General features: G+C 42.5%; 1 protein-coding gene across 1 annotated transcript; it reads left to right on the top strand.

Annotated features, from left to right (window-relative positions):
* Window positions 1-776: 776 nt before the first annotated feature.
* tmem255b (transmembrane protein 255B) lies at window positions 777-22,736 on the top strand (the record flags this gene model as incomplete). Its single annotated transcript, XM_080834585.1, has 9 exons — window positions 777-834; window positions 1,268-1,410; window positions 3,111-3,173; window positions 11,916-12,005; window positions 14,989-15,075; window positions 19,226-19,311; window positions 21,479-21,638; window positions 22,237-22,389; window positions 22,524-22,736. 9 exons carry the CDS (start codon window positions 777-779, stop codon window positions 22,734-22,736), a joined length of 1,053 nt encoding a protein of 350 aa, XP_080690711.1.
* Between the last annotated feature and the right edge of the window lie 1,784 nt (window positions 22,737-24,520).

Genomic DNA, 24,520 nt, shown 5'->3' on the forward strand with positions numbered 1-24,520 from the left:
TTAAATCTGAGATCTCTCCATTCTTTTTAAATGTTTTGAATCTGAATTTGTAAAGCTAAACTTGAATATATTAGGTGTCAATTAGTCATAGGCATTGGTTATTGCTATTTACTAAAACATGTTCAGAGAAGCTGTTGCATGCTAATTTAGAAGTTACCTGACTGACTAAGTAATCCTCCTTGGTGCAATACCACCTGGCCCACCAGTTTCAGGAAGGTATATGTTTGACTGATGGACATATACAAAACCACAGCTGACCTTGAATAGAGGGGTATTTTATTTTTAGGGTTTATGTATGACCTGTGAACAAGTAGGCACTTTTTTGTAATAAACCCAACTGAGTGGCATGTGACTTTTTTATATTATATTTTGTTATAATTAGTTATAGTTATAATCACTTATAAAAATTGTCAATTTGATTAAAGTTTGAAATACTTACTCTAAGTAGCCTAAGTTGACCAAACTAGATTTCTCCTTAAAGTAGCTTTGCTGTTATTCAGCGTCTTCCAACGTGCTTTTAAGAAGCTTGCCCAACTCCCCCCTATTTCTAACCAACAACAGGTGTCGTGTTCTCCATGGAGCAGCCTTGACGAGCTGAGGCGACAGCTACACAAACCATTCGCGCAACCAACCGGCGAGATGCTGTGACGGAGACCAAATAGCTGTTTGTTGAGTTGTCTTGTTGACTTCTTCTTGGGGGAAAAGCTCCATATCTTATCCAGTGACATTTCCTTACGAATATTCGTCTTGAACGGCAAAAACTCTTCTGTGAGGATATGCAGCCACATCCCACACCCCCAATTCAGCCCGGGACCACAGCGTTGGAACCCGCAGGTAACAGAGAAAGGTCGCTGTATTCTCGTCAACAATTCACAAACAATCTGTCCTTATTTCATCACAACATAAGAAGCTAACAGCACACACCACATATGCTATGACTAGACATCAGTCACTGGAAATTTCGAGAAACTTAGTTTTGATGTAGACCTACACCATATCACTATTCTAACATTAGTAAAATGCTGTTGTTTAACCCATCTTTGACCAACATACTCTTTGTCCTAAATAACGCCACACATGATGTGTACGAAGTGCATCATTCTATGATTCGGGCAGTGTTGTTTTTTTTCTCAGTAAAACAAAATTACTTGTGTGGGTATACATTTGAATTAGCGTTGTATGTTGGCGTTAGGCTACATCTGACGCGGTAGCTGGCGAGGTAGGCATCATTTGTGGGATTATGTGTGCACGTTTTCCTCTTCGACAGAACCGTACCTGAAGCGGAGACGGACAGCTCTCTGTTTCACTCTGGCTCTTCTTGCATTGTCAGTGGTGATCCTAATAGTGGGTTTCGTCTCTTCAACGCGCACCGATAATGTTGCTGTAGCTGGCTTCTACCCCGGCATCATTGTAAGTGTGTTTGCCTCTACATTACATGCCAACAGTTTGCAGTCTCATTTATGTTTTCAGATTGAACCAAGTGTAATTATGTTGCAATAGGATTGTTTATTGTTGTAGTTTAGATGTGATAGCTTTTTATGATACGGAATGTTGGGAACAAAATCATTAATAAGAGCTAGGCCTATTTTGGAGGAATGTATTTTATGATTTTGGCATAGGCTACTGTATAGTGCGCAGGTCAGTAGGAAACGACACTCGCCAGGATTTATTTTCTGATACTGACCTGCGGACTGTAGGACCTACATGATCTCTTACTTATCCAGAGCGACTCACAAAACGTTTGATACAAATATAGTTAAAACAATAATGAGAAAATATAATGTTAAAGCAAAACTATTACTAGGCGATGTTAATAATAAAAATAAAACCCAAACAGACAGCACTGTTATACCACAAACGAAAAGTTTGACTGCAAACTCTTGCTGCAGAGAAAAAACAAAGACAAAGACAAAGACAGCTGACGCTCATCATACGAGTGAAGTGGTCAAGAGGGGAATAAAGCTGAATTATATAATTTAAATCGGCTGATGCCAATCCAGTAGCTGTTCTATAGGCGAGAGTAAAATATTTTAAATGTATGTATACTGCCTGTAGCAGCTACAGGCTCAGTTTTAATTCAAAATGGTAAATTGCTATGGTATTATGAATGATATTGCTCCAGTAAAAGTTAAGACAATCACAAAGTAACAAAAAGGACTGCCAGAATTTAGTTTGATAGACAATACAATTCTTGGGGGGAAGAAAAATCAGGATCTCTGCTCTTCCACATGCTGCCTAAATACTTAAATACTTACCAACTGTTTTCAAATCTGTTTTCTACCACTTTTCTGCATATGTGCTTAAAATTGTTGATGTATCATTGCTGTCTAACATTTCCTAAGTGCCACTGGGTAGTTGTTATAAAGCCCATACTCAAAAAGAATAATCTTTGCTTCCATACTTAACAATTATCGACCCATATCCAACATGCCATTTGTTGGTAAATCATTGATAAAACAGTTTTCAATCAACTAACTGCCTTTTTTTTAAACATCAAATGGCTGTTTTGATAACTTTCAGTAAGGATGCAAATCTCAGAGTCACAAATCCGACTGTGAATATCCTAATGGGCTACCAACTGTACCAGTGAGAAACTTGTAATTGTGTTCTAATGGCTATAACCTAAGCCAACAATTAGGTTACACTAGTGACTTGAGGTCATTCAGTGTTACAGTAAAAAAAAAAAAAAAAAACACCACTAAAAAATCCCTACTAAGAGGCCTGGCTGTGCGAAATTGAACTTCAATTAAAGTTAATGTTAATGGGCCCAAGTTAAATAGAATATACTGGAAACATTGACCTAAAACTTTAGTGATAGACTTACCCCATCTTTACTGTCTTTGGTGGTTTGGCTAAACTTGCAAATACATGAAATAACTAGTAGGGCACTCAGAGATAATAGATCGCAGAACGGAGGTAAAGGTCAAGTAAATTTAGCAGTATTTCTCCCTATCAAGAGTTTTATTTTCCGCTTGAGTCATGACACAAATGCTATTTCATTGTAATACATTCTTTTGTTCATGCGGAAGAGTTGGGATAGTAGATGTGGCGTGCTAGTCATTTGTCAATATTCCATTGTTCTCATCACCTCTCCTTCTCGTCCTCCATAGTTGAGCTTTGGCTCCTTCCTCGGTCTTCTTGGTCTGAATCTTCTGGAGAACCGCCGGCCTATGGTGAGTCCAATCGACTTTATGTTGGGATGTGTTTTAAAAGCTCCTGAGGTAGATGCCAATGACTACAAGGTCTATGAACTTGTTTTTATTATTTATATTATAAACATGTCTGAAATCATCAAATGGTAAGTTCACTGTAAATTAGTGATATACATAGGTATACAGGTATACATAGACTACATTTCCTTGAATAGACTTATCAGTAACATCTTTATTGCCTTTGTTATATTAAAGCAGCACAACGGATCAATAGCTATTCGCTAAAGGTATGCTGGCAGCTAAAAATAACGAAATCTCTTGAAATGTGCTGACTTTGACATTATGACAAACTAGTTACTCAATGACTGTCCTTACACAGTCAAACATCAATCATGTGCAACACAAGACAAAGCAAGACGGCAAATAAGCTACTTACTAGATCGGCAGAAAGTAAACAAGTCAGGCCGGCGGGCTGCGGCAGGCAAAACTACAGAACGCAGTTATATCCCTACGGACCCTGGTATGGCAAAGGCACGGAGGCAATTCTCCATATTAAAAGTCATTGTAGTGCCCCAATTTTATTTAAGCTGTTATTTTAAGGTTAAACTGCTTATCCTAACCCTAATCCTGAATGGGGCTTTAACACCACAGAGTTAGCCAAATATATTTGTGCATGATAAGAGGTCAGTTAATTGTAATTTAGGTGGCTTGGTCAGTGTCTTTCTGTATGTGAGGTTTTTGGACATTGCTAAGTAATAACTTAAGTACAGAAAAGCCTCCTCAAGAAAAACTGACAGAAATAAATGATGTTTGTGTGTGTGTGTGCGCGTGAGGTGTGTGTGTATGTGTGTGTGTGTGTGTGAGTGTTTGTGTGCAGAAATTAATGAAGTAAACTGCTGTGTGAATTCACCAACATCACAAAGACTCTTAACTTATTCATGGTTTGCTACTGGTGTAACCAATCCCTCCTCATACATACACTCTGTACCCTGTACTCGGTACTCTATCTCTCTCTTTCTGTGTGTGTGTGTGTGTGTGTATGTATGTATATATATATTAAAGTCATTTATAAGTGCAGTACAATACAAACACATCCAAATAGTTTAACAGCATGCCACAAAAAGTGAGAGAGCTTTTTGTATTTAAAGTGCATAAAAAGTTCTGGGAGAAGGTCTCTGGCAAAATGTTGTCTACTTGGAGTGTTGCTGCAGAGCGTGCCGTGTAGAGTAACTTGACATGGCATCTCTGAGGAAACAGTCTATGGCTGGGCCTTCTCTTCTCACCACATGGTGGAAGGATGACCACACAGTGTTATGGGACAGAATATAATGTTCATGATGCACTGGAGGCCAAGATGAGTACGTTCAGGTGGGTGGTGGGGTTTTGTGGGTCAAGATCAGTACGTTCAGGTGGGTGGGGGGGTTCTGTGGGCCAAGATCAGTACGTTCAGGTGGGTGGTGGGGTTCTGTGGGTCAAGATCAGTACGTTCAGGTGGGTGGCGGGGTTCTGTAGGCCACTCTGCTGGTCAGAATCCGGGTGGTGAACTTGGTGCAGGCAACCACAGGGATCCAATGCAGGGAGATGAACATTGGTGATGTGAAATCTAATAGTATTAACAAATAAAGTCTCACACCTTACCAAATGAACATTGGTGATGTGAAATCTTATAGTATTAACAAATAAAAGCTTGCACGTTACCAAATGGAGGCTTTGCAGTGGTCTGTGTTGGGTCTCTGGCCACTGCTACAGTATCCCTGCCACACCCAGACCAGTACTTAAATATTCATTAGGGAGCCTCTGGACTGCTCTTCAGTTCACTACCTGGAACTGAGCCTCTTGTTTCCATGGTCACATGTACAGGCTTGTTCACACATGCACGCACACAAACTTCTATACCCACACAAAGCACATGCAACGTGAATTGATAGCTAGTTAATTCATTATTGAGCCCTGCTCTATATCAAGGTGCTGTGCATGTGTCTGGGGCGACACTGAGCCTAGTCACAGTGACTCAGAGGGACCTTTGTGGAAGGTGTAGGGAGAACGAAGCCGGCACAGATAGGCACGAGACAGATAGCTGTTTGTTCTGGTCGTTTAAAGATGTGCCACTCTGTCAGCAGACTTCAAATATGGTCAGTAGGAAAGCAGGTGGATTACAATGTCTGGAGGCTGTAGACTTCACCTGGCCTCACCTTAAACCATCACATGATGTTTTGTGATTTACATACACAGTACAATTGTGTATGATTTGCTCCCTGTGTTGTACAGATGCCCAGGACATCATGGGTAGATATTACAGTTTATCCAATTAAATATTTTCATTTCAATCTTGTAGTGTGACAGTGTGTCCTGTGGGAGGGCTTCCATAGAGTGTGTGGAGCAGGGGATTACAAATCTACAGAAGGCAATGGAGACTGGGATTAATCCACAGCAGTACAGAAGGCAATGGTGACCGGATGAAGAAGATACAACTTGCCACTTTCTTTTAATTTATATGAAGTGGACCATATTAAGTGTGAGGGGGTGTGAGACAGTTCAGTATCCTGATGGCATGGGGCTAAAAAATTGTCTCTGAATCTGTTGGTACGGGTCCGAATGCTTTTCTACCGTTGGGAGGGTAAAAACTAGGGCTGGGATGGTTGGAAAGAATCCCACCATCCATGCAGCGCTGGCTGTAAAGGTCCTGTATGGATGGTAGCTCAGTCCCTGTAATACACTGCGCTGATTTGACCACCGTCTGCAGAGTCAAAGTTGGTTTGTATTCAACAGTCCATACTGAACCTCCACAGCCGACGCAGGGAGAAGAGCCGCTGTCTAGCTGGCCTATATGGTGTGACCAGCTGAGTTCCTAACTGATGTTAATGCCAAGGAATCTGAAGCAGCTGAAGGCCGAAAGATACTTCTACGACTCTGTTACTCCGTGATCACACAGTTGCCTCGATATAATAATTTCATTTATGGTTTTTACGCCACACCATCTAAGGGTTAACTTTATGATTGCTTCTCATATACATCAAGACTTGCATGCATGGCTAACCATTTCCCTCTTCTAACATGGCATCTTAATCACACACGATTACATATACATTGGCCTTCATATAGCCACACGCGCAAGAAGAATACTCGAACTTCGCGCTGCACACAGGCTCGTCCTTTTTCACACCACACATATATGTTCACGAACGTGCACACACATTCACGCGGAACTACGGTGGTCAGACAAAGGAACACACACACACATATTTTCAGGCGCACTCCTAACAGCGCAACTCAGAGCTCGCGCACACACACATTCCCTCTCTCTTACACAAACACACACTCCCTGAATTCATAGGTTAGTTACATTTAGTTAGAATACATATTGTGTGTTATTTTCTTATCATTGTGTAAATAAATACTTTGATTTATATACGCTGGTTTATTTAATGTTACACAAGAATGGACATTGTCAACCTCTTCTATTCAGAACTCCAATGACCTTTAACCATACTATTAATAAGGTAACTTTGTTTGTAGTTATTAACTTAATTATTAATCAGAGTTCCACATGGATAGTATAATATATTTAATGAGACTGATATATTTAATGAGACTGATTTGTGGATTATCATTACTTTGACCACCGTGAACACTACACTTTGTGTGGCGCCCCCTAGGTGTTCAACTTAATTGATCTGCCTTTGTGTTGAATGGTTGATACCTGTCCAATCGGGTGATATTACCAACACATTGTTGCTGTTGTAAGGACAGCACCAGTGTGTCTTGGTGGCCCTCGTGAAGACAATTTCACAATTTACACACAAATGCACCCACATTCACCCGGCGCCTGCTCACTGGGTAAGGTACCTACATAATCTGATACTCCCTTGTGAGAAAGGTACCAATTTTACCTACAAAAGTTATTTGTTTGATACATTTTTTTTGCTTCGATTTTTTTTAAAGTTACAGAGAAATAGACATTGTACAATGTTAAAACCCCGTTATTGTAACTGTAAAATACGTTTGAGCGGATTTGCGTGGTGTTTGAGCCAGCTATCTAATGTTAGCATGCTACTACTGACAAGGTAAACAGCCCTGGGGTCTCCCTTGGACAGTTGCAAAATTTGGGAGGTGCATGTCAGGCTACGGAGAGGTGTTCAGAGAGGGTTTGCAACGTCAGAGAGGGCTTTCCGTGTCTCTGTGTCGCCATAAATGGAGGACCATAAATCTGCCTTGACTCTGTCCACTGCTGTGCCCCCGATGTAAATGGGTGTGTGCCTCTCTCCTTGCAGCCTCCTGTAATCTACCATCACATCCTCTGTTTTGCTGACATTGAGCAGCAGACTGTTGTCCTGGCACCATAATAATTAAGGTTGCCACCTCTGCTCTGTAGGCAGACTCATTGCCATGCTTGATGCAGCTGATTATGGTTGCGTCACCAGCCAACTTGATTGTTGTGTTAGATACGTCAGTGGCTACACAGCCGTGTGCATAATACATCCCTGTGGGCCGCTGGTGTTGAGTGATAGGCTGGAGGAGATGATGTTACCAAGACGTACCGCCTGTGGCCTCTCAGTGAGGAAGTTTAGGATCCAGTTGCACATGGAGGACTTGGATGTTCAGGTCTAGCAGTTTCATGATGGGCCTGGATGGTACTATGGTTTTGATGTTACCAAGACGTACCGCCTGTGGCCTCTCAGTCAGTGTGGACACATGTGTCCAATTTCCGATTTCAGTCCGATTTAAATTGGATATTGGACACATGTGTCTCCCCAGAACTAGATTCATTGTGTCCGACTTGAGTCCGACTGGACTCCGATGTAAACCCCTGGACACACGATTCGATTCCGCTGGTAATTGGACTGGGCGCGCATGTGTCTCTCGTATCTGATTCAAATTGGACAACAACAACTTTTGCACGTGCTTGAGATCGTGCCCAGTGAGGAAGTTTAGGATCCAGTTGCACATGGAGGACTTGGATGTTCAGGTCTAGTAGTTTCATGATGGGCCTGGATGGTACTATGGTTTTGAAGGCAAACTGGACTGGGTCCAATGCAGAAGGCAGGGAGAATGTAATGTGGTCTTTGACTAAAGGCGGCTGCTTGGTTCAGCGTTGGGGGTTAACGGTTGCGCAAAATTTACTCGGTGCAGTTCATGCTCCCAAAGGTTGCGCGTGTTGTCATGAGCCTGCCATTTGCTTGGCAGATAGAAAGCTGTTTCCCTAACAGAAAGTCTGAAGCTTGAAGTTCTTTTCAAACCTTTGCTTGGGTAGCACTGTTAAACTGAGCAGACATGCAGACTACACTTGAGTAATCTCATCACGTAACATTCGTTTTCTAAAAACAATCACATAGTGTTGCATGTTTTACTGTGGTAGAAAATACGTTAGCTTAATGCTAACGTATATAGAAAATCCTATAGACACCGCGCTAGGTATTAGCATCAAGTAATTCACGTTAACATTTTTGTATGAGCCTGACATTTGCTCTGCAGATAGATAACAGGTTCCCTAACAGAGAGTCTGAAGCTTGAAGTTCTTTTCAAACCTTTACTTGGGAAGCACTGTAAAACTGAGTAGACATGCAGAATATTTTAGTAACCTCATCTCGTATCATTCGTTGATAGAATGCAGGCTGCGAGGCTCGCGTAAGGGCTTACGTAAAAAATGACGCAAGTCTAGAAAAAGGGGCCGACGCACGCAAGACGTAAGAAGTCGCGCAAGGGGCTTGCGCGGCTTCTTGCGCTTGCGCTTACGCTTACGTAATGAAGCATGAATCAGCCTTAACCGCTCAAAGCACTTCATCACAACAGATTTGGGAGCAACCGGGCGGTAATCATTGAGACAGCTCACTGATGATTTATGGGGGGACTGGGATGATGGTGGCCCACTTGAAACATGTGAGGACGACAAACAGGATCTCGAAGAGGTTAAAGATGTCGGCAAATACCTCTGCCAGTTCAGATGCACAAACCTTGAGAGTGCGCCCTGGGATGTTGTCTGGTCCTGGAGCTTTGTGTGCATTTACTCTCTATAGGATCAGCAGACATCAGTCACAGATACTTGAAAAGGGCAGGAATCTTGCTATGACAGTACCTCTGACCTGCTGGGAGTCTCAAAACGTGCAGGAGTTCAGCACCTCAGCAAGAGAAACAGACACCTCCTCTGCTTTTTTTCCCCTGAACTCTCTTTTTGCCATTTTAATGGATTTCCTGAGTTCATAACAGGCTTTTTTTTATTCACTTGGGTTACCAGAATGAAAGGCTGCTGTCCAGGCTCTGAGTGCTGAAGAGAATTCTCCATTCACCCATGGCTTCTGGTTTGGGAAAGTTTGTACAGTCCTCCGGTGTACAACGTCATCAATGCACTTGTATGCATATGTAGCCTGTTACAACCTCAGTGTAAGCGGTGATGTTGTCAGTGGCATCCCAAAAAACTCCCCAGTGTGTTGTTTGGAAACAGTCCCGTGGAGTAGCAGCTGTCTGATCAGCACTGTACTGAGCGAATCACAGGCTGCTCACGTTTCAGATTCTGCCTATCAGGCGTATTCACGTGACGTCACCACCCCAAGCGCCGCCATCTTGGGGTTCACTTATTTGCAGTTTGCTCGCGAGCAACAAAGTTGATAGAAGTTCTCGAAATGTCAGAAGAAGTTGACCTCGCGACCTGTTGTTATTATTGTTGCTGTTGTTAGTATTATTATTGTTACTGTAATTATGATTCCTATAAAGCCTACATGTTTGCCAAGTCTCAGCTCAATCTGAAACATGAGCCTGCTTTATTCTGCAAAGCTGTTGAATTCTCTGCTCAGCTTTGGATATACACAGCCGCCTGGATGTCGACTGCAGTGCTTTGTTTTGAGCACCATCAGTTCGGAAATGCCTGCCTCGCCCAAGTATGTTAGAGCTAAAGGGAGGAGAAGTTAGTGGGGGGGGGAGGGGGTAGTGTAGCGACCTGTATGTGTTGATGTGTTGATGTTCTGGTTCATTGTGTTGTCTGTGTGCCTGGGTGCCTGTGTCCTTGCTCTCTGTCAGCCACGGCAGCTCATGTGCGGGTTGCTATGCGCTGCGGGGGGCTGGCAGAGTAGCCGGGGGGCGGGGACACCTGGATAAGCTAACCAGTGTTGCCAACTTAGCGGCTTTGTCTCTATATCTGCCGACTTTTCAGACCCCCTTGGCGACTTTATTAGCAAAAACGACTAGCGACGAATCTAGCGACTTTTTTTTGTTGTCATTTGGTGGATTATTGTGTTGACAAAGCACTGAAAAAGCATCTCACATATCCTGTTCTGCAGTTCACGTTACAAGTGATCTCACGAGAGCTCAGAACAGCGAGGGCTGTCATGGTCTCCTCTCCACTCACACAGCGCCTGCACGGGCAGTCTGACTAAATAACAGCTTTGTATTTGCGGGAAAAATATTATCCTAATATATCTTTTGTTCTGCCTGTTTTGTGATATACATGCCTAAAAGGTGCCTTATACTTCTATACTGAAATAATATCGCATAATAATTTGTATAACTAAGATGATTTTTCAGTTGCCTATTTTTCGGTGCCCCCTCAGGACTTGGTGCCCTGCGTGCAGCGCGTAGTGCACGTTATGGGAGCGGCGGCACTGCGAACACACAGTGTGTAATACATCCCTCACATGCAGATAACTCTCATCGTAATTGCAGAGTTGAATCTAATAAAGGCAAGGGTATTGCTCAGTAGGCTAAGGGCGACTGCAATGCTAGCACGTAGAGAAAGCAGTGCTAAACAACTTAACCTTTTCGCGGTGTGTTTGCGCTTAACCCGTCCCAGTCCCACATCCAACAATGAGGCACAGTACCATAATCACAAGCCACACAGTTTTGAACTGAAATTGTGTCTCTTTCAGGATATGATCATTTCTGATTTCATGATTGTCATTTATTGAGAAGAGTGGCATAACACACAGCAAAACAATGCCGTGCATGGACCCCAAGATGGCCACCAAAGCTTGTTGCTGGGGATAGGGGCCACGTGACTGAATATGCACCATAGGCTGATAACAGAAGGGCATAGGAATGATTCGATTTGCCAAATGCCGAGTGGGGGCAGGCTTTGTAGGCATGACTGAACGGGGTGTTGGCGTGATCCAGGATGTTTACACCTTGCAACGGGAAGTTCACGTGTTGATGGTACTTTGTCTGGTTTTTGTGCTGGTTTTCAGACATATCTGAAACACACTATACATAAAGAGAGTAGCAATGCACAATACAACAACATTTTTGATAATATCGATGTCAAATAATAATAATAATAATAATAATAATAATAAGTATAGCCACAAAAGCGGCAATGAACGGGGTCCAAGCAAACATGTGGGGATTTAAAAATTGAGATTCAAAAATTGAGGCAAGATTAATCATGGCAGAATTGGGGCTTGACATTAACATTGTGAAAATCAGATAAACTTGTGAGTAATGACAGGAAATGAATGGTAGGTTAGGGTCATGGTTAGGTAGCGTTACCAAGTTCTGGTGCCAAAACTTTTGCATACGCCACAATTACTGTTACATTTTTATCATTCTTAAGTGGAAATAAAATGTAAGTCTGCATTAATGTTTTTAAGGAAAGACTCCTTGTTTAATGTTTCCAGCAGGGGTTTTATGTACTTCTTTTAACTTATAAACAACTAAATCTGTCATTTCCACACACATGCCCAAACCAAGAAACCCATATGTCTACTTACACTGCTGTACTCTGCCATTGATCCATCTTTTTGCTAAATCTTTTATTCCAAATATGTTATCGTCATTCAGCTTCTGGCAGCCATTATTTTCATCAGCCTGGGGGTAAAGTCCTGCTTCTTCTGTGCCATCGTAGATGGAGTCATCGCTGCTGATTTCCTTGTGAGTACACAAATACAATAAGCACTTCTTTTCAAAAAACCCTTCAAAAAAAGTCAATGTATCATTTTAAAAATATTTATTCAAACTAAAATGTGTCCACCAGCTCAGTCAGTTTCTGTGGGGCCATCCCATTAACGATGAGTGCTGTTCTTATGCCTGCAGAATCACATTCTTAATCCAGTCAGTCAAACAGAGAGAGTGTCCAGTGCTAATGTGTCCAGTGCTAATGTGTCCCCTCTGATGTGCCCAAAGAGAGAGTGTCCAGTGCTAATGTGTCCAGTGCTAATGTGTCCCCTCTGATGTGCCCAAAGAGAGAGTGTCCAGTGCTAATGTGTCCTCTCTGATGTGCCCAAAGAGAGAGTGTCCAGTGCTAATGTGTCCAGTGCTAATGTGTCCCCTCTGATGTGCCCAAAGAGAGAGTGTCCAGTGCTAATGTGTCCTCTCTGATGTGCCCAAAGAGAGAGTGTCCAGTGCTAATGTGTCCAGTGCTAATGTGTCCCCTCTGATGTGCCCAAAGAGAGAGTGTCCAGTGCTAATGTGTCCAGTGCTAATGTGTCCAGTGCTGTTGTGTCCCCTCTGATGTGCCCAAAGAGAGAGTGTCCAGTGCTAATGTGTCCAGTGCTAATGTGTCCACTCTGATGTGCCCAAAGAGAGAGTGTGTCCAGTGCTAATGTGTCCAGTGCTGTTGTGTCCACTCTGATGTGCCCAAAGAGAGAGTGTCCAGTGCTAATGTGTCCACTCTGATGTGCCCAAAGAGAGAGTGTCCAGTGCTAATGTGTCCAGTGCTAATGTGTCCAGTGCTAATGTGTCCTCTCTGATGTGCCCAAAGAGAGAGTGTCCAGTGCTAATGTGTCCAGTGCTAATGTGTCCAGTGCTGTTGTGTCCACTCTGATGTGCCCAAAGAGAGAGTGTCCAGTGCTAATGTGTCCAGTGCTGTTGTGTCCCCTCTGATGTGCCCAAAGAGAGAGTGTCCAGTGCTAATGTGTCCAGTGCTAATGTGTCCTCTCTGATGTGCCCAAAGAGAGAGTGTCCAGTGCTGTTGTGTCCCCTCTGATGTGCCCAAAGAGAGAGTGTCCAGTGCTAATGTGTCCAGTGCTAATGTGTCCTCTCTGATGTGCCCAAAGAGAGAGTGTCCAGTGCTAATGTGTCCAGTGCTGTTGTGTCCCCTCTGATGTGCCCAAAGAGAGAGTGTGTCCAGTGCTAATGTGTCCAGTGCTGTTGTGTCCCCTCTGATGTGCCCAAAGAGAGAGTGTGTCCAGTGCTAATGTGTCCAGTGCTGTTGTGTCCACTCTGATGTGCCCAAAGAGAGAGTGTCCAGTGCTAATGTGTCCACTCTGATGTGCCCAAAGAGAGAGTGTCCAGTGCTAATGTGTCCCCTCTGATGTGCCCAAAGAGAGAGTGTCCAGTGCTGTTGTGTCCACTCTGATGTGCCCAAAGAGAGAGTGTCCAGTGCTAATGTGTCCACTCTGATGTGCCCAAAGAGAGAGTGTGTCCAGTGCTGTTGTGTCCAGTGCTAATGTGTCCTCTCTGATACGCCCAAAGCTTTTTGTTTCCAGCCTCATCACCTGCTTTGCTGCAGAATGCAAAGTTTAGAAATTTGCTGTCCAGAAAATGTATTGGAATGTGAAAAGGAAACCTATTGATCAAACACCTTGTTTGGACGAGTGCAATTGGTGTGGTGTTAGCATGCAGCACCCCATTGATTAGGTATTTGTTCAGCATTTGGAGGAAGAGAATGGGGTGGAAACTCACTTCTATTTAGGCACTAGAAACAGCTGCTGTAGCATCCCAGAGCTGCTCTGTGTTGAGGTTATCTTTGAATGGCCCCTTGTAAACCTGGACAGAATCAGTTTTCCCTTGTAAACCTGGACAGAATCAGTTTTCCCTTGTAAACTTGCACGACCGACTCCCGCACCCCTGCACAGTGGTAAGGGGGACACAAAAATGTAACACAAAATGTTTCCAATCTTGGTTCTGAAAAGGGAGGAGACATGATCTACCAGAGAAACCGCTCTTGGGGGCCAAAGTCTTCTTGCTCCCTTCAAAAACTGGCTTAGCAGTTTCCTGTCATATAGTGTGAGAAACTCAACCTGTTACAATGAGCCGCAGTTATAGCCACTACAAAACATTTGAGAGCAGTACGCTACTTCTCTTAGCACTCAACGAAGAAGGTCAGAATAGTAGAGGCAGAACTATCTTTTGGATCACGCTGATGCTCATTTTTAAAGATGTCAGCAGTCGATTTGGATGCTAACTGGCAGAAGCTAACCCTCCAGATGCTGAGCCCCAAGGGCCATGGTGTGTGTAGTAGCTAAGCTCATTCAGCAATAACACAATGCTACAGCCAGCCTCAACAAAACCCACGATGGATGATATGTTTTCGGTTTGGTTTGTTTATCTATTTATCAGCAGGATTACACAAAAGCCCCTTGCCCGATTTTCATGAAACTTGGTGGAGGGGTATACCGTAGGCAACAAAGAACCTGATAACATTTTGGAGTGTTGATAACCTTAACTTTTCTCCTTATTTCATGCTTCCGTAGGTATCAACTAACACTGCGATGTTTGCTGCTTCCAAAAAACATGCATTGTTACCTATACTCTGCTTATAGCATGTGAACATATTTGGCTGCTAAATAATGGAGTGTTGCTATACACGTAGCAATACACGTGTTTGTATCTGAGTATAATTTCACTTTCACATTGCATGTCAATTGCAATGCAATACATTTCACTATGTTCCAATTTATTTGCTGACCTTTTCTTGCTAAATTGAAAAATTGTGCGTCAGGCATCTAAGGACATGAGTTAATGTTTTCCATTTATTTTACAGCATTTGATCTGTTCTTACTTCCTTGTGTACCCATCACATTTTGTCTACGGTAATTAGATTATCAATGTTAATTTCACAGAATGAAACTCTCAAAGACATATACAGGTCACCACAACTTGATTTTCTGTCTATTCTTATTCCAACCCCCAGGATATGAGACCTGTGGTGCAGGGGAGGTGTTCATATTATGACAGTGGAATGAGCAACGCATACGGCAACTACTACACCAGCACTGAAGTAAGAATCCCATAAACACATGTCTAACCACAGGGAAAATACACCATCTGCACTGAAGTAAGAATCCCATTAACACATGTCTTATCACAGGGAAAATACACCACCGGCACTGAAGTAAGAATCACATAAACACATGTCTTATCACAGGGAAAATACACCACCGGCACTGAAGTAAGAATCACATAAACACACCAAAAAATACCCCAGGATCTACTGGGACAAGGTCTGTGCACTGACATACACCCCCCCACACACAGGCAGACACAGACAGACAGACAGACAGACACCCTTATGTATTGTTTATATGCGAGGTGCAGACGTCAAGGACCGATTATTATGAGTCACTGCTATGAAAGTTTGCAGGTTTAACTTTCACTTATAATACCACTCAATGAGCAGTACATTTGTTATAGTTTCACAGGTTTAACTTCGAATATAATAATGCCTGATCATGTAATACTCACAAAATAAGGATTAGAGCACTTTGGAACTACAGGGTTGAAAATACCTCTCGACTAGCAGCAAACTGTGTAGATATAATAACTTGATATCATCTAGTTTGACCAGGGAAATGACAGAAGAATTGGTGGAACGACCTGCCTAGCACTACCAGAGCAGGAGCGTCCCTCCCTACCTTTAAGAAACTCTTGAAGACCCAACTCTTCAAAGAGCACCTCTCTTCCTAAACTGGCACCTTGGCTCAACCTGCACTTAAGCAGCAACAGGCCCGCACTTCTTTTTTTTTTATTCTTTCTATGTCGTTTTATAAGCAATATTTATGGTTACACAAGGTTTTTTAATGCTCTTAGCTTGATTGTTCTCCCTTGTACGTCGCTTTGGACAAAAGCGTCTGCTAAATGACTAAATAAAAAATAAATAAATAAAAAAATAATACAACAAAATGTGGATAACAATATGAAATACTGAAGTTCATTTGAAGAGGTGTTTTTCATGCTAATATTAAATGCTCACTTTTAGAATGGTAGAAGTTTTAGTGAGTGGATAATACTGAAAAATGACTGAAAGATAACATTTCAAAACTGAACCCATCAGACTTACATTTAGCAAATGCCATTATTGAAAAGGTCATAAATCGCTGACATTGGGCCTCATTTATAAAACGTACTTACGCACAGAATTGATTTTAGAGCGGCGTGCGATCAAATCCACGTCTAAGTACAGATTTATAAAAACCGTCTTAGACATAGAAAAAGACTTATCTCTACCTCTGGTTTTAGTTTGCGTAAGTACATTTCCTTGTGGCAATACTGGAGTACTGCAGGAATTCAGAACTCTCGGAGCGCCGACAGCTGACACGCAGTTTCATCATATTTATCGTCAGCACCACCGTCACCATTAGGGCAAATGGTGAAAGGCCAAATTAATGATTTGCTCAATGAAATCAATTAAACTATTAGAATAATTCACACATGAATGAGATTCACAAAAGGTATTCCGTTTTTATTTCACAAGTGTAAAACATTTTGCTCAAACTATAGCCTTTAAAAAGTCTAATAGTGGCTTAGTTTTCAGTAGGAGATATGGCTGCATGTTCAGGTTTTGTACGTTCTTGGATTCCTGGCTACAGGAACGTTCCGAAAAAGGAATTGGAGACCAGTCGAGCAATCCCCGTCATCATTAAGCAGAATTTTGCTCGATGTTCTTCGCAGTATTATCCCTCCATATGCCCGCAATTTATTAGATTTCCATACAGTGCCGAATAACAGCAAAATGTGAAAGAGGATTTCCTGCGTAAAACAGGGTTCCCAATGTATTCTCATCCAGATTGCGCACACTCAGACAGCCTAGGAAGCCCACTTCAATACAGCACATGCGGGTCGGTAGTGGAGCGTTCCAAAGCCATGGTTCTGCGGACGCAGATGTGGCTTCTGGTGCTGCTCGTGCCGCAGGTGCTTCGGAGACGTGTCTACTACATGTCACATACTTTGCTTTTGCCATTACGCCACCTGACAGACTTTCTAACAATGTTTTGGCCCGCATCTGCTCTTCCATCAGCAGAACGTCGATGTCAGCCTTACTATAATTCTTCTGTTTACATGTTTCTTTCATGCTTGCCATTGTCACAGAGATTTTGTGCATTGAGGATGCGCTCTGTTTGTGCATTGATAATATGCTAATTAGATTAAATAGTGGCGTTGTGAGGGAGGAGATTCAGTTGCGCACAATTCCACGACCATTTGTGATTTATAACCGAAGGATTGGCGTACACATGTTTTTTTGTGTGTACGTCCGTTTTCTGTGGATCTCACTTACGCTCATTTCAGGAAATGTCTTAGACAAAATGGGCCTCATTTATAAAACGTACTTACGCACAGAATTGATCTTAGACTGTGCGTGCGATCAAATCCACGTCTAAGTACAGATTTATAAAAAACGTCTTAGACGTAGAAAAGGACGTATCTCTACGTCTGGTTTTAGTTCGTGTAAGTACATTTCCTTGTGGCAATACTGGAGTACTGCAGGAATTCAGAACTCAGCGCCGACACGCAGTTTCATCATCATCCTCGTCGGCACCACCGTCACCATTAGGGCTAATGTTTTGCTCAATAAAATCAATTAAACTATTAGAACAATTCACACATGAATGAGATTCACGTCTAATAGGTATTCCGTTTTAATTTCAAAAGTGTAAAACATTTCGCTCAATCTAGTATAGCCTATAGAAAATAGTACCTACGTTTTCAGTAGGAGATATGGCTGCATTGGCGTTGTTAGAGGATATTGCCAACTGCGCAATAAGGAGATAAAGGGTTTTTTCGACACAGGATGATGTATGGCTGATAAGTAGGTACAGCTTGCCGAGAGCGTGGTGCCCAAATAGCCTCTCGTCTACAGAGGCGCACCAGATGCAACCAGGCCATACACGTTCAGGTTTTGTCTGTTCTTGGATTCCTGGCTACAGGAACGTTCCGATGAGAAATTGGAATTCATTTAGCAGAATTTTGCCCGATGTTCTTCGCAGTATTATCCCTTTATATGCCCGTAATTTATTAGATTTCCATACAGTGCCCAGGAACAGCAAAATGTGAAATAGGATTTCCTGCGTAAAACAGCGTTCCCAATGTATTTTCATCCAGATTGCGCACACTCAAACAGCCTAGGAAGACCACTTTAATACATCACATGCCCGTGCGCGGTTGGTAGTGCAGCAAAGGCATGCCTAAGGAAAGGTGGCGATGGCCGGCGAGGCTCCGATGCTGGAGCAGCAGGTGCTGCTGCCGCAGATGCACCTTCTGGTGCTGCTTGTGCGACAGTTGCGGCCGCTGGTGCTTCGGAGACATGCCTTTTACATGTCACATACTTTGCTTTTGCCATTACGCCACCAGACAGGCTTTCTAACGATGTTTTGGCCCGCATCTGCTCTTCCATCAGCAGAACATCGATGTCAGCCTCACTTTAATTCTTCTGTTTACATGTTTCTTTCTTGTCACTGTCACAGAGAGTTTGTGCATTGAGGATGAGCTCTGTTTGTGCATTGATAATATGCTGATTAGATTAAATAGGGGCGTGTTTAGGGCGGAGATTCAGTTGCGCACAATTTCACGACCATTTGTGATTTATAACCGAAGGATTGGCTTCTGTGGATCTCACTTACGCTCATTTCAGGAAATGTCTTAGACAAAATGTAGAATGGTTTCTACGCAACATTTTATAAATGAGGCCCATTGTTTGATGGTTTCTACGCAACTTTTTATAAATGAGGCCCATTGGCTATGGTTCGGGATAAACTTGGAGTACATTAATTAACACAACACTGTTTATGCAGAGAACACGTCCGATGATATCAGTTATCAAGGTAAAGAACAGTGAAGAACACTTTTGAATAATTTTCAAAAATGATTTGTGGCCTTATGGAAAAGAACATTTTCTGTTGAAATCCTAGGTCAACAACTGTCAATTTCAATTATCAGGGTGTAAGTTTTCTCGAAAGTGACTATTATGTGTGTACAGCAATCAAAAAGAACCTGCTTGAGTAGAATCCAGAAATTAAATTGTATGTACCGTCTGGGTAAAATCTGTGATGATAAGAAGAAATAAATGAATTGACAATAAATTACCTGCATTTTATGAGCTAGTTGCAATCATAAAGCAAGCATCTTCTGTGTGTCCCTCTCCCAATGTCCTTCAGGTGACGTGCCAGTCCTACAATACCAAGTGTGCGCTCCAAGTGAAGACTCACAGTTGCTATTGCTGTGATTTGTACAACTGTGAGAGGCAAGGATTTCAGTTATCTGGTTACAGCACCCTTAAATGGTCGGAAGAACATATTTGTTTGACCTGTAACTTGGTTGTGTTTCGCTCATGACCTCTTAATGCTGTGAGTGTAGGTAGAACATAACTGGAACACCACAAACTTTTCTATTTGGTACCATTCTTCTGGTACCATGACCACTACTATGAGTTTATTTACACTACATTTACACTTTATAGGTGTGTTTGGTAGAATTCTAGTACCATAAATACTATTATGAGTTCATGGGCGTGTTTGGTACCATTCTAGGCTGGACTACCACGACCACTACAATGAGTTCATGGGCGTGTTTGGTACCATTCTAGGCTGGACTACCACGACCACTACTATGAGTTTATGGGCGTGTTTGGTACCATTGTAGGCTGGACTACCACGACCACTACTATGAGTTTATGGGCGTGTTTGGTACCATTGTAGGCTGGACTACCACGACCACTACTATGAGTTTATGGGTGTGTTTGGTACCATTCTAGGCTGGACTACCACGACCACTACTATGAGTTTATGGGTGTGTTTGGTACCATTCTAGGCTGGACTACCATAAACACTACTATGAGTTTATGGGTGTGTTTGGTACCATTCTAGGCTGGACTACCATAAACACTACTATGAGTTTATGGGTGTGTTTGGTACCATTCTAGGCTGGACTACCACGACCACTACAATGAGTTTATGGGTGTGTTTGGTACCATTCTAGGCTGGACTACCATGACCACTACTATGAGTTTATGGGTGTGTTTAGTACCATTCTAGGCTGGACTACCACGACCACTACTATGAGTTTATGGGCGTGTTTGGTACCATTCTAGGCTGGACTACCATGACCACTACTATGAGTTTATGGGCGTGTTTGGTACCATTCTAGGCTGGACTACCATAAACACTACTATGAGTTTATGGGCGTGTTTGGTACCATTCTAGGCTGGACTACCATGACCACTACTATGAGTTTATGGGCGTGTTTGGTACCATTCTAGGCTGGACTACCATAAACACTACTATGAGTTTATGGGCGTGTTTGGTACCATTCTAGGCTGGACTACCATGACCACTACTATGAGTTTATGGGTGTTTGGTACCATTCTAGGCTGGACCATAGATATCTATAATAAAGGCTAGATATCCTGCCTGCGTTTCTGGCCGACGGAGCCGAATGTCCGCACATTTCGGCCATTTTGAGGACAGTATAGCTCACTCCCCCTTAACATTGTGTTGGAAGTGGTACTTTTTAAGTAACCAGAACTTCCTTAATTTTCAACCGATTTTCAAACGGGTTGGTTTGTTATAAACGTAAGATATTTCTTATGGCACTACATACTTATGAAGAATTATAAACATGGGTTTTCATATGAAAATAACATTGACAGGTCTCTGACAGGTCTCGTTTCAAGGGAGTGTTCAATAGAGCAGGTTGCACAAAATTCTGGCATCTTCATTGGCAATAAAGTCCGCAATTTCCTGTCGAAATCATAATGTAAGATGTTTAACAAACCAACCCGATTGGAAATCATGTGCAACTTCAGTTTTATTATGTGCAACTTAAGTTATATTGAAAAGAAAGAACAATTATGCCTCGCCAATTGATGTAAAATGACTGATACACAATAGCCGTGATACACAATTAAGCTGCACATTTCAACATGTTCAAGCATCCAGAATTATTACCAAGGTAATGACGATTGTAAATCAAGTCATTTGTAAATCCGTCAAAAATGTCCGCGAGATAAGAGTGTAAACGATTGTGAAGATCACTGACGTTACCTAATGTACCACTGATCCCTACCGGAAGTATACTGTCCTCAAAATGGCCTCCTGTGCGGACGTTCAAGAGACTGCCGTTGCACCCCCTTGGGCTGGACCACCACGACCACTACTATGAGTTTATGGGTGTTTGGTACCATTGTAGGCTGGACTACCATAAACACTACTATGAGTTTATGGGTGTGTTTGGTACCATTGTAGGCTGGACTACCACGACCACTACTATGAGTTTATGGGCGTGTTTGGTACCATTGTAGGCTGGACTACCACGACCACTACTATGAGTTTATGGGTGTGTTTGGTACCATTCTAGGCTGGACTACCACGACCACTACTATGAGTTTATGGGTGTGTTTGGTACCATTGTAGGCTGGACTACCACGACCACTACTATGAGTTTATGGGCGTGAAGAGCTGCTGGGATGTGGTCCATCTGCATCGGCTGCTGTGGGCGGGTGTGGTACTTAATGTCATCGCCATCTTCCTGGGCATCGTCACGGCAGCCATCCTTGGAGCCTTTAAGGACCTGGTGAGGTGGACTTACCAAGTGTGTTTGAAAAGGAGGGAGAGAGAAACATCACACACATACAGCTCTGGAAATCAGATGTGTTTGGATATGAGGGAGAGAGAAAAGTCACACACATACAGCTCTGGAAATCAAATGTGTTTGAATATGAGGGAGAGAGAAAAGTCACACACATACAGCTCTGGAAATCAAATGTGTTTGGATATGAGGGAGAGAGAGAAATCGCACACATACACCTCTGGAAATCAGATGTGTTTGGATATGAGGGGGAGAGAGAAATCGCACACATACAGCTCTGGAAATCAGATGTGTTTGGATATGAGGGGGAGAGAGATATCACACACATACAGCTCTGGAAATCAAATGTGTTTGGATATGAGGGGGAGAGAGATATCACACACATATGTTGTCAGTAGGTTATAGAATAAAACTAAAATGTTCATTTTACTTTAACACATACCAATAAATAGTAAAACCAGAGAAACTGATCATTTTGAAGTGGTCTCTTAATTTTTTCCGCGGCTGTATAACTTCTGTACTGGTTCTGCCGCCTTCCTCGAGGCTAAATGAAATAATTGAACTTTCTGTTTTGCCCCTTCAGACCCCAGCTCCTCCTCAGGCCTCTCCTGCCCCCAGTGCTGCTCCTGCCCCACACATCCTCTACAACCCCTCTCAACATATGATGCCCTATAACGGTTTCTGTCCCCCAGGGCAGGCACTGCCTCTATACCCCAATTACTCCATGCCCATGCAGGTTAATACCCATGCAAATGTTGTCATAGTGACCTTCATGAAGCTTATTTAAAACAATTAACTCATGTGTTCAACATAACATACCATCATTTCCTTGAAGATGTCATTTGTTGTCTTCCCTCTTTCTTTCCTCAGAACCACAGCGGCGGTCCTCCCCCCCTCTCTCAGCCCAACTCTGAAGCTTCCTCTGCCCCGTTAGAAGAAACTCAGCTCTACCCCCAAAACCCAAGTAGCCCCTCAAACCCCCCGACCTCTGACCCCTCCAGCTACGTGCTCGGCCCTAATGCCCCCACTCTCTATGCACAACCCTGTAGCATCTTTGAGAAGCCTCCTGCCTATGCTTGCTGAGGGCATTAAGGACAAAAAAAAAGGGAAACCCCTAAACTGAGGAGTTCCTCCTAACCTCTAGGGGATGATTATAACTACATAGAAACTTCATTTTGTGTTTTATTCAGGCCACATCGACTGTTTTTTGTTGATCTACAATGTGAGACTTATTTTTCGATGGGTTGTGACTTAGCAAACTTCTTTCTCAAACAGTGAACTCATCAACTGATGTGGGAAACAAAATGATTTGTAATGCCAAGAGGTCACAGAAAAAAACCTGTCCTGCGCCCATAACAACTGCTCCATTCCATAAACTTGTTTTACATAGCAGATAGTGTGGGCTCCACGACCAAATTTGTAGACATTATAAAAATATGATGTCTTTTTAGGTTGAGTTTGAGGGAATGGTGACTTGCATGTTGTGCTTACACTTGTAATGTGCTCTCCAGGGGCACAGACCAGATATGCATCATGTCTAAACAGGATGAGTCATGGATCAGAGATCTTCAGATGCAATCTGTGCCACACCCAAATGTGCTCCCACAGCTCACATCTTAAATTGGATATCTGATCATGCACAGGATATGGCCATTAAAATATAGTGACATGCTTCTCTTCATCAAGGTTTTAAAACTTCACTTTTGAGAACTCACCTTTCCATCCATGCCCCTGAAGATTGCAGTAATCACTACCTCAAATTACAAGGCTACAATCAGGACTCTTTTTTTTTTCTCTGCTGCATAATCTAAAAATATGTCCTAGGACTTTAATAACTATCAAAGCAGTTTTACTCCTGTTCTTGTCTTTTGGGTTGTGTTGTTTCCAGAGTCATGCATTACTGGGGTGTGAGATGTCCTCCCTGGGCAGGTCTGCTGGCTAATGTTACATACATAGGCAAAGAGTATAAACAAGGCCTTACAGAGCACCACAGCGGTGTGTGAAAGGCGGACATCTGAACTGATCTCCAAAGACACTCCACATTCAAGAGCTACAGTGGTGACAGGCAATCAGGCAATGCATAGTCTACTGCAGTGGTTCTTAACCTTTTTGGAGGTACTGAACCCTGCAAGCTTCATCAGTGCATTCGCCGAACCCTTCGTAATTTGAAAAATAAAATATGATTTCTTCAAAACGTAGGTATGTATTAAAACGGCCCGACATTGCTAGTGTGAACAGGGCTATCGTGTGTCTTGACCCCTGCCGAACCCCTCAGAGTGTCTCAACAAACCCTTGGGGTTCGATCAAACCCAGGTTAAGAACCACTGGTCTACTGTGTCTGAAAAATGCAGGTGAATGTCATTTAACGTGGCTGTGAAGTAGGACAGAACTGTGTTCAGTCCATGACATTGAGTACCAAAGACAATCTCTTGCCTTCTGCTTCTAGTAGTAGTAGTAGACTGACTTTTATTTTTCTTATTTTTATTTATTTCTATGTGATGATTGTAATTCTAACAACCTGTTTGTGAAGTGACCTTGGGTGTCATGAAAGGCGCTTTAAATAAAATGTATTATTATTATTATTAGTACGACTCTGATGTTCGATAAAAGCAGCAGACTCACAATGCTGAGGATGAGGTCGCATCGCTACAACACTCAAGGTTTTCATTGATTGTTTTAGCATTCAAAACTTGTAGATGGCATTTCTTTCTTTTAAGATTTGGTGCTGGTTTTTCGAACTAAAACATGTTTTGGAGACTTAGGTAAAGGTCTTTCTCTTTTCAATGTTTGTGAAAGTATTGCATTTCCATTCAATGTGTTTTTTTTCTTGAACACAGCCAGCTCAAGTATACTTGTGTTTATTGATT

The sequence above is a fragment of the Sprattus sprattus genome (assembly GCF_963457725.1).
Source record: "Sprattus sprattus genome assembly, chromosome: 3".
Classification (NCBI taxonomy): domain Eukaryota; kingdom Metazoa; phylum Chordata; class Actinopteri; order Clupeiformes; family Clupeidae; genus Sprattus; species Sprattus sprattus.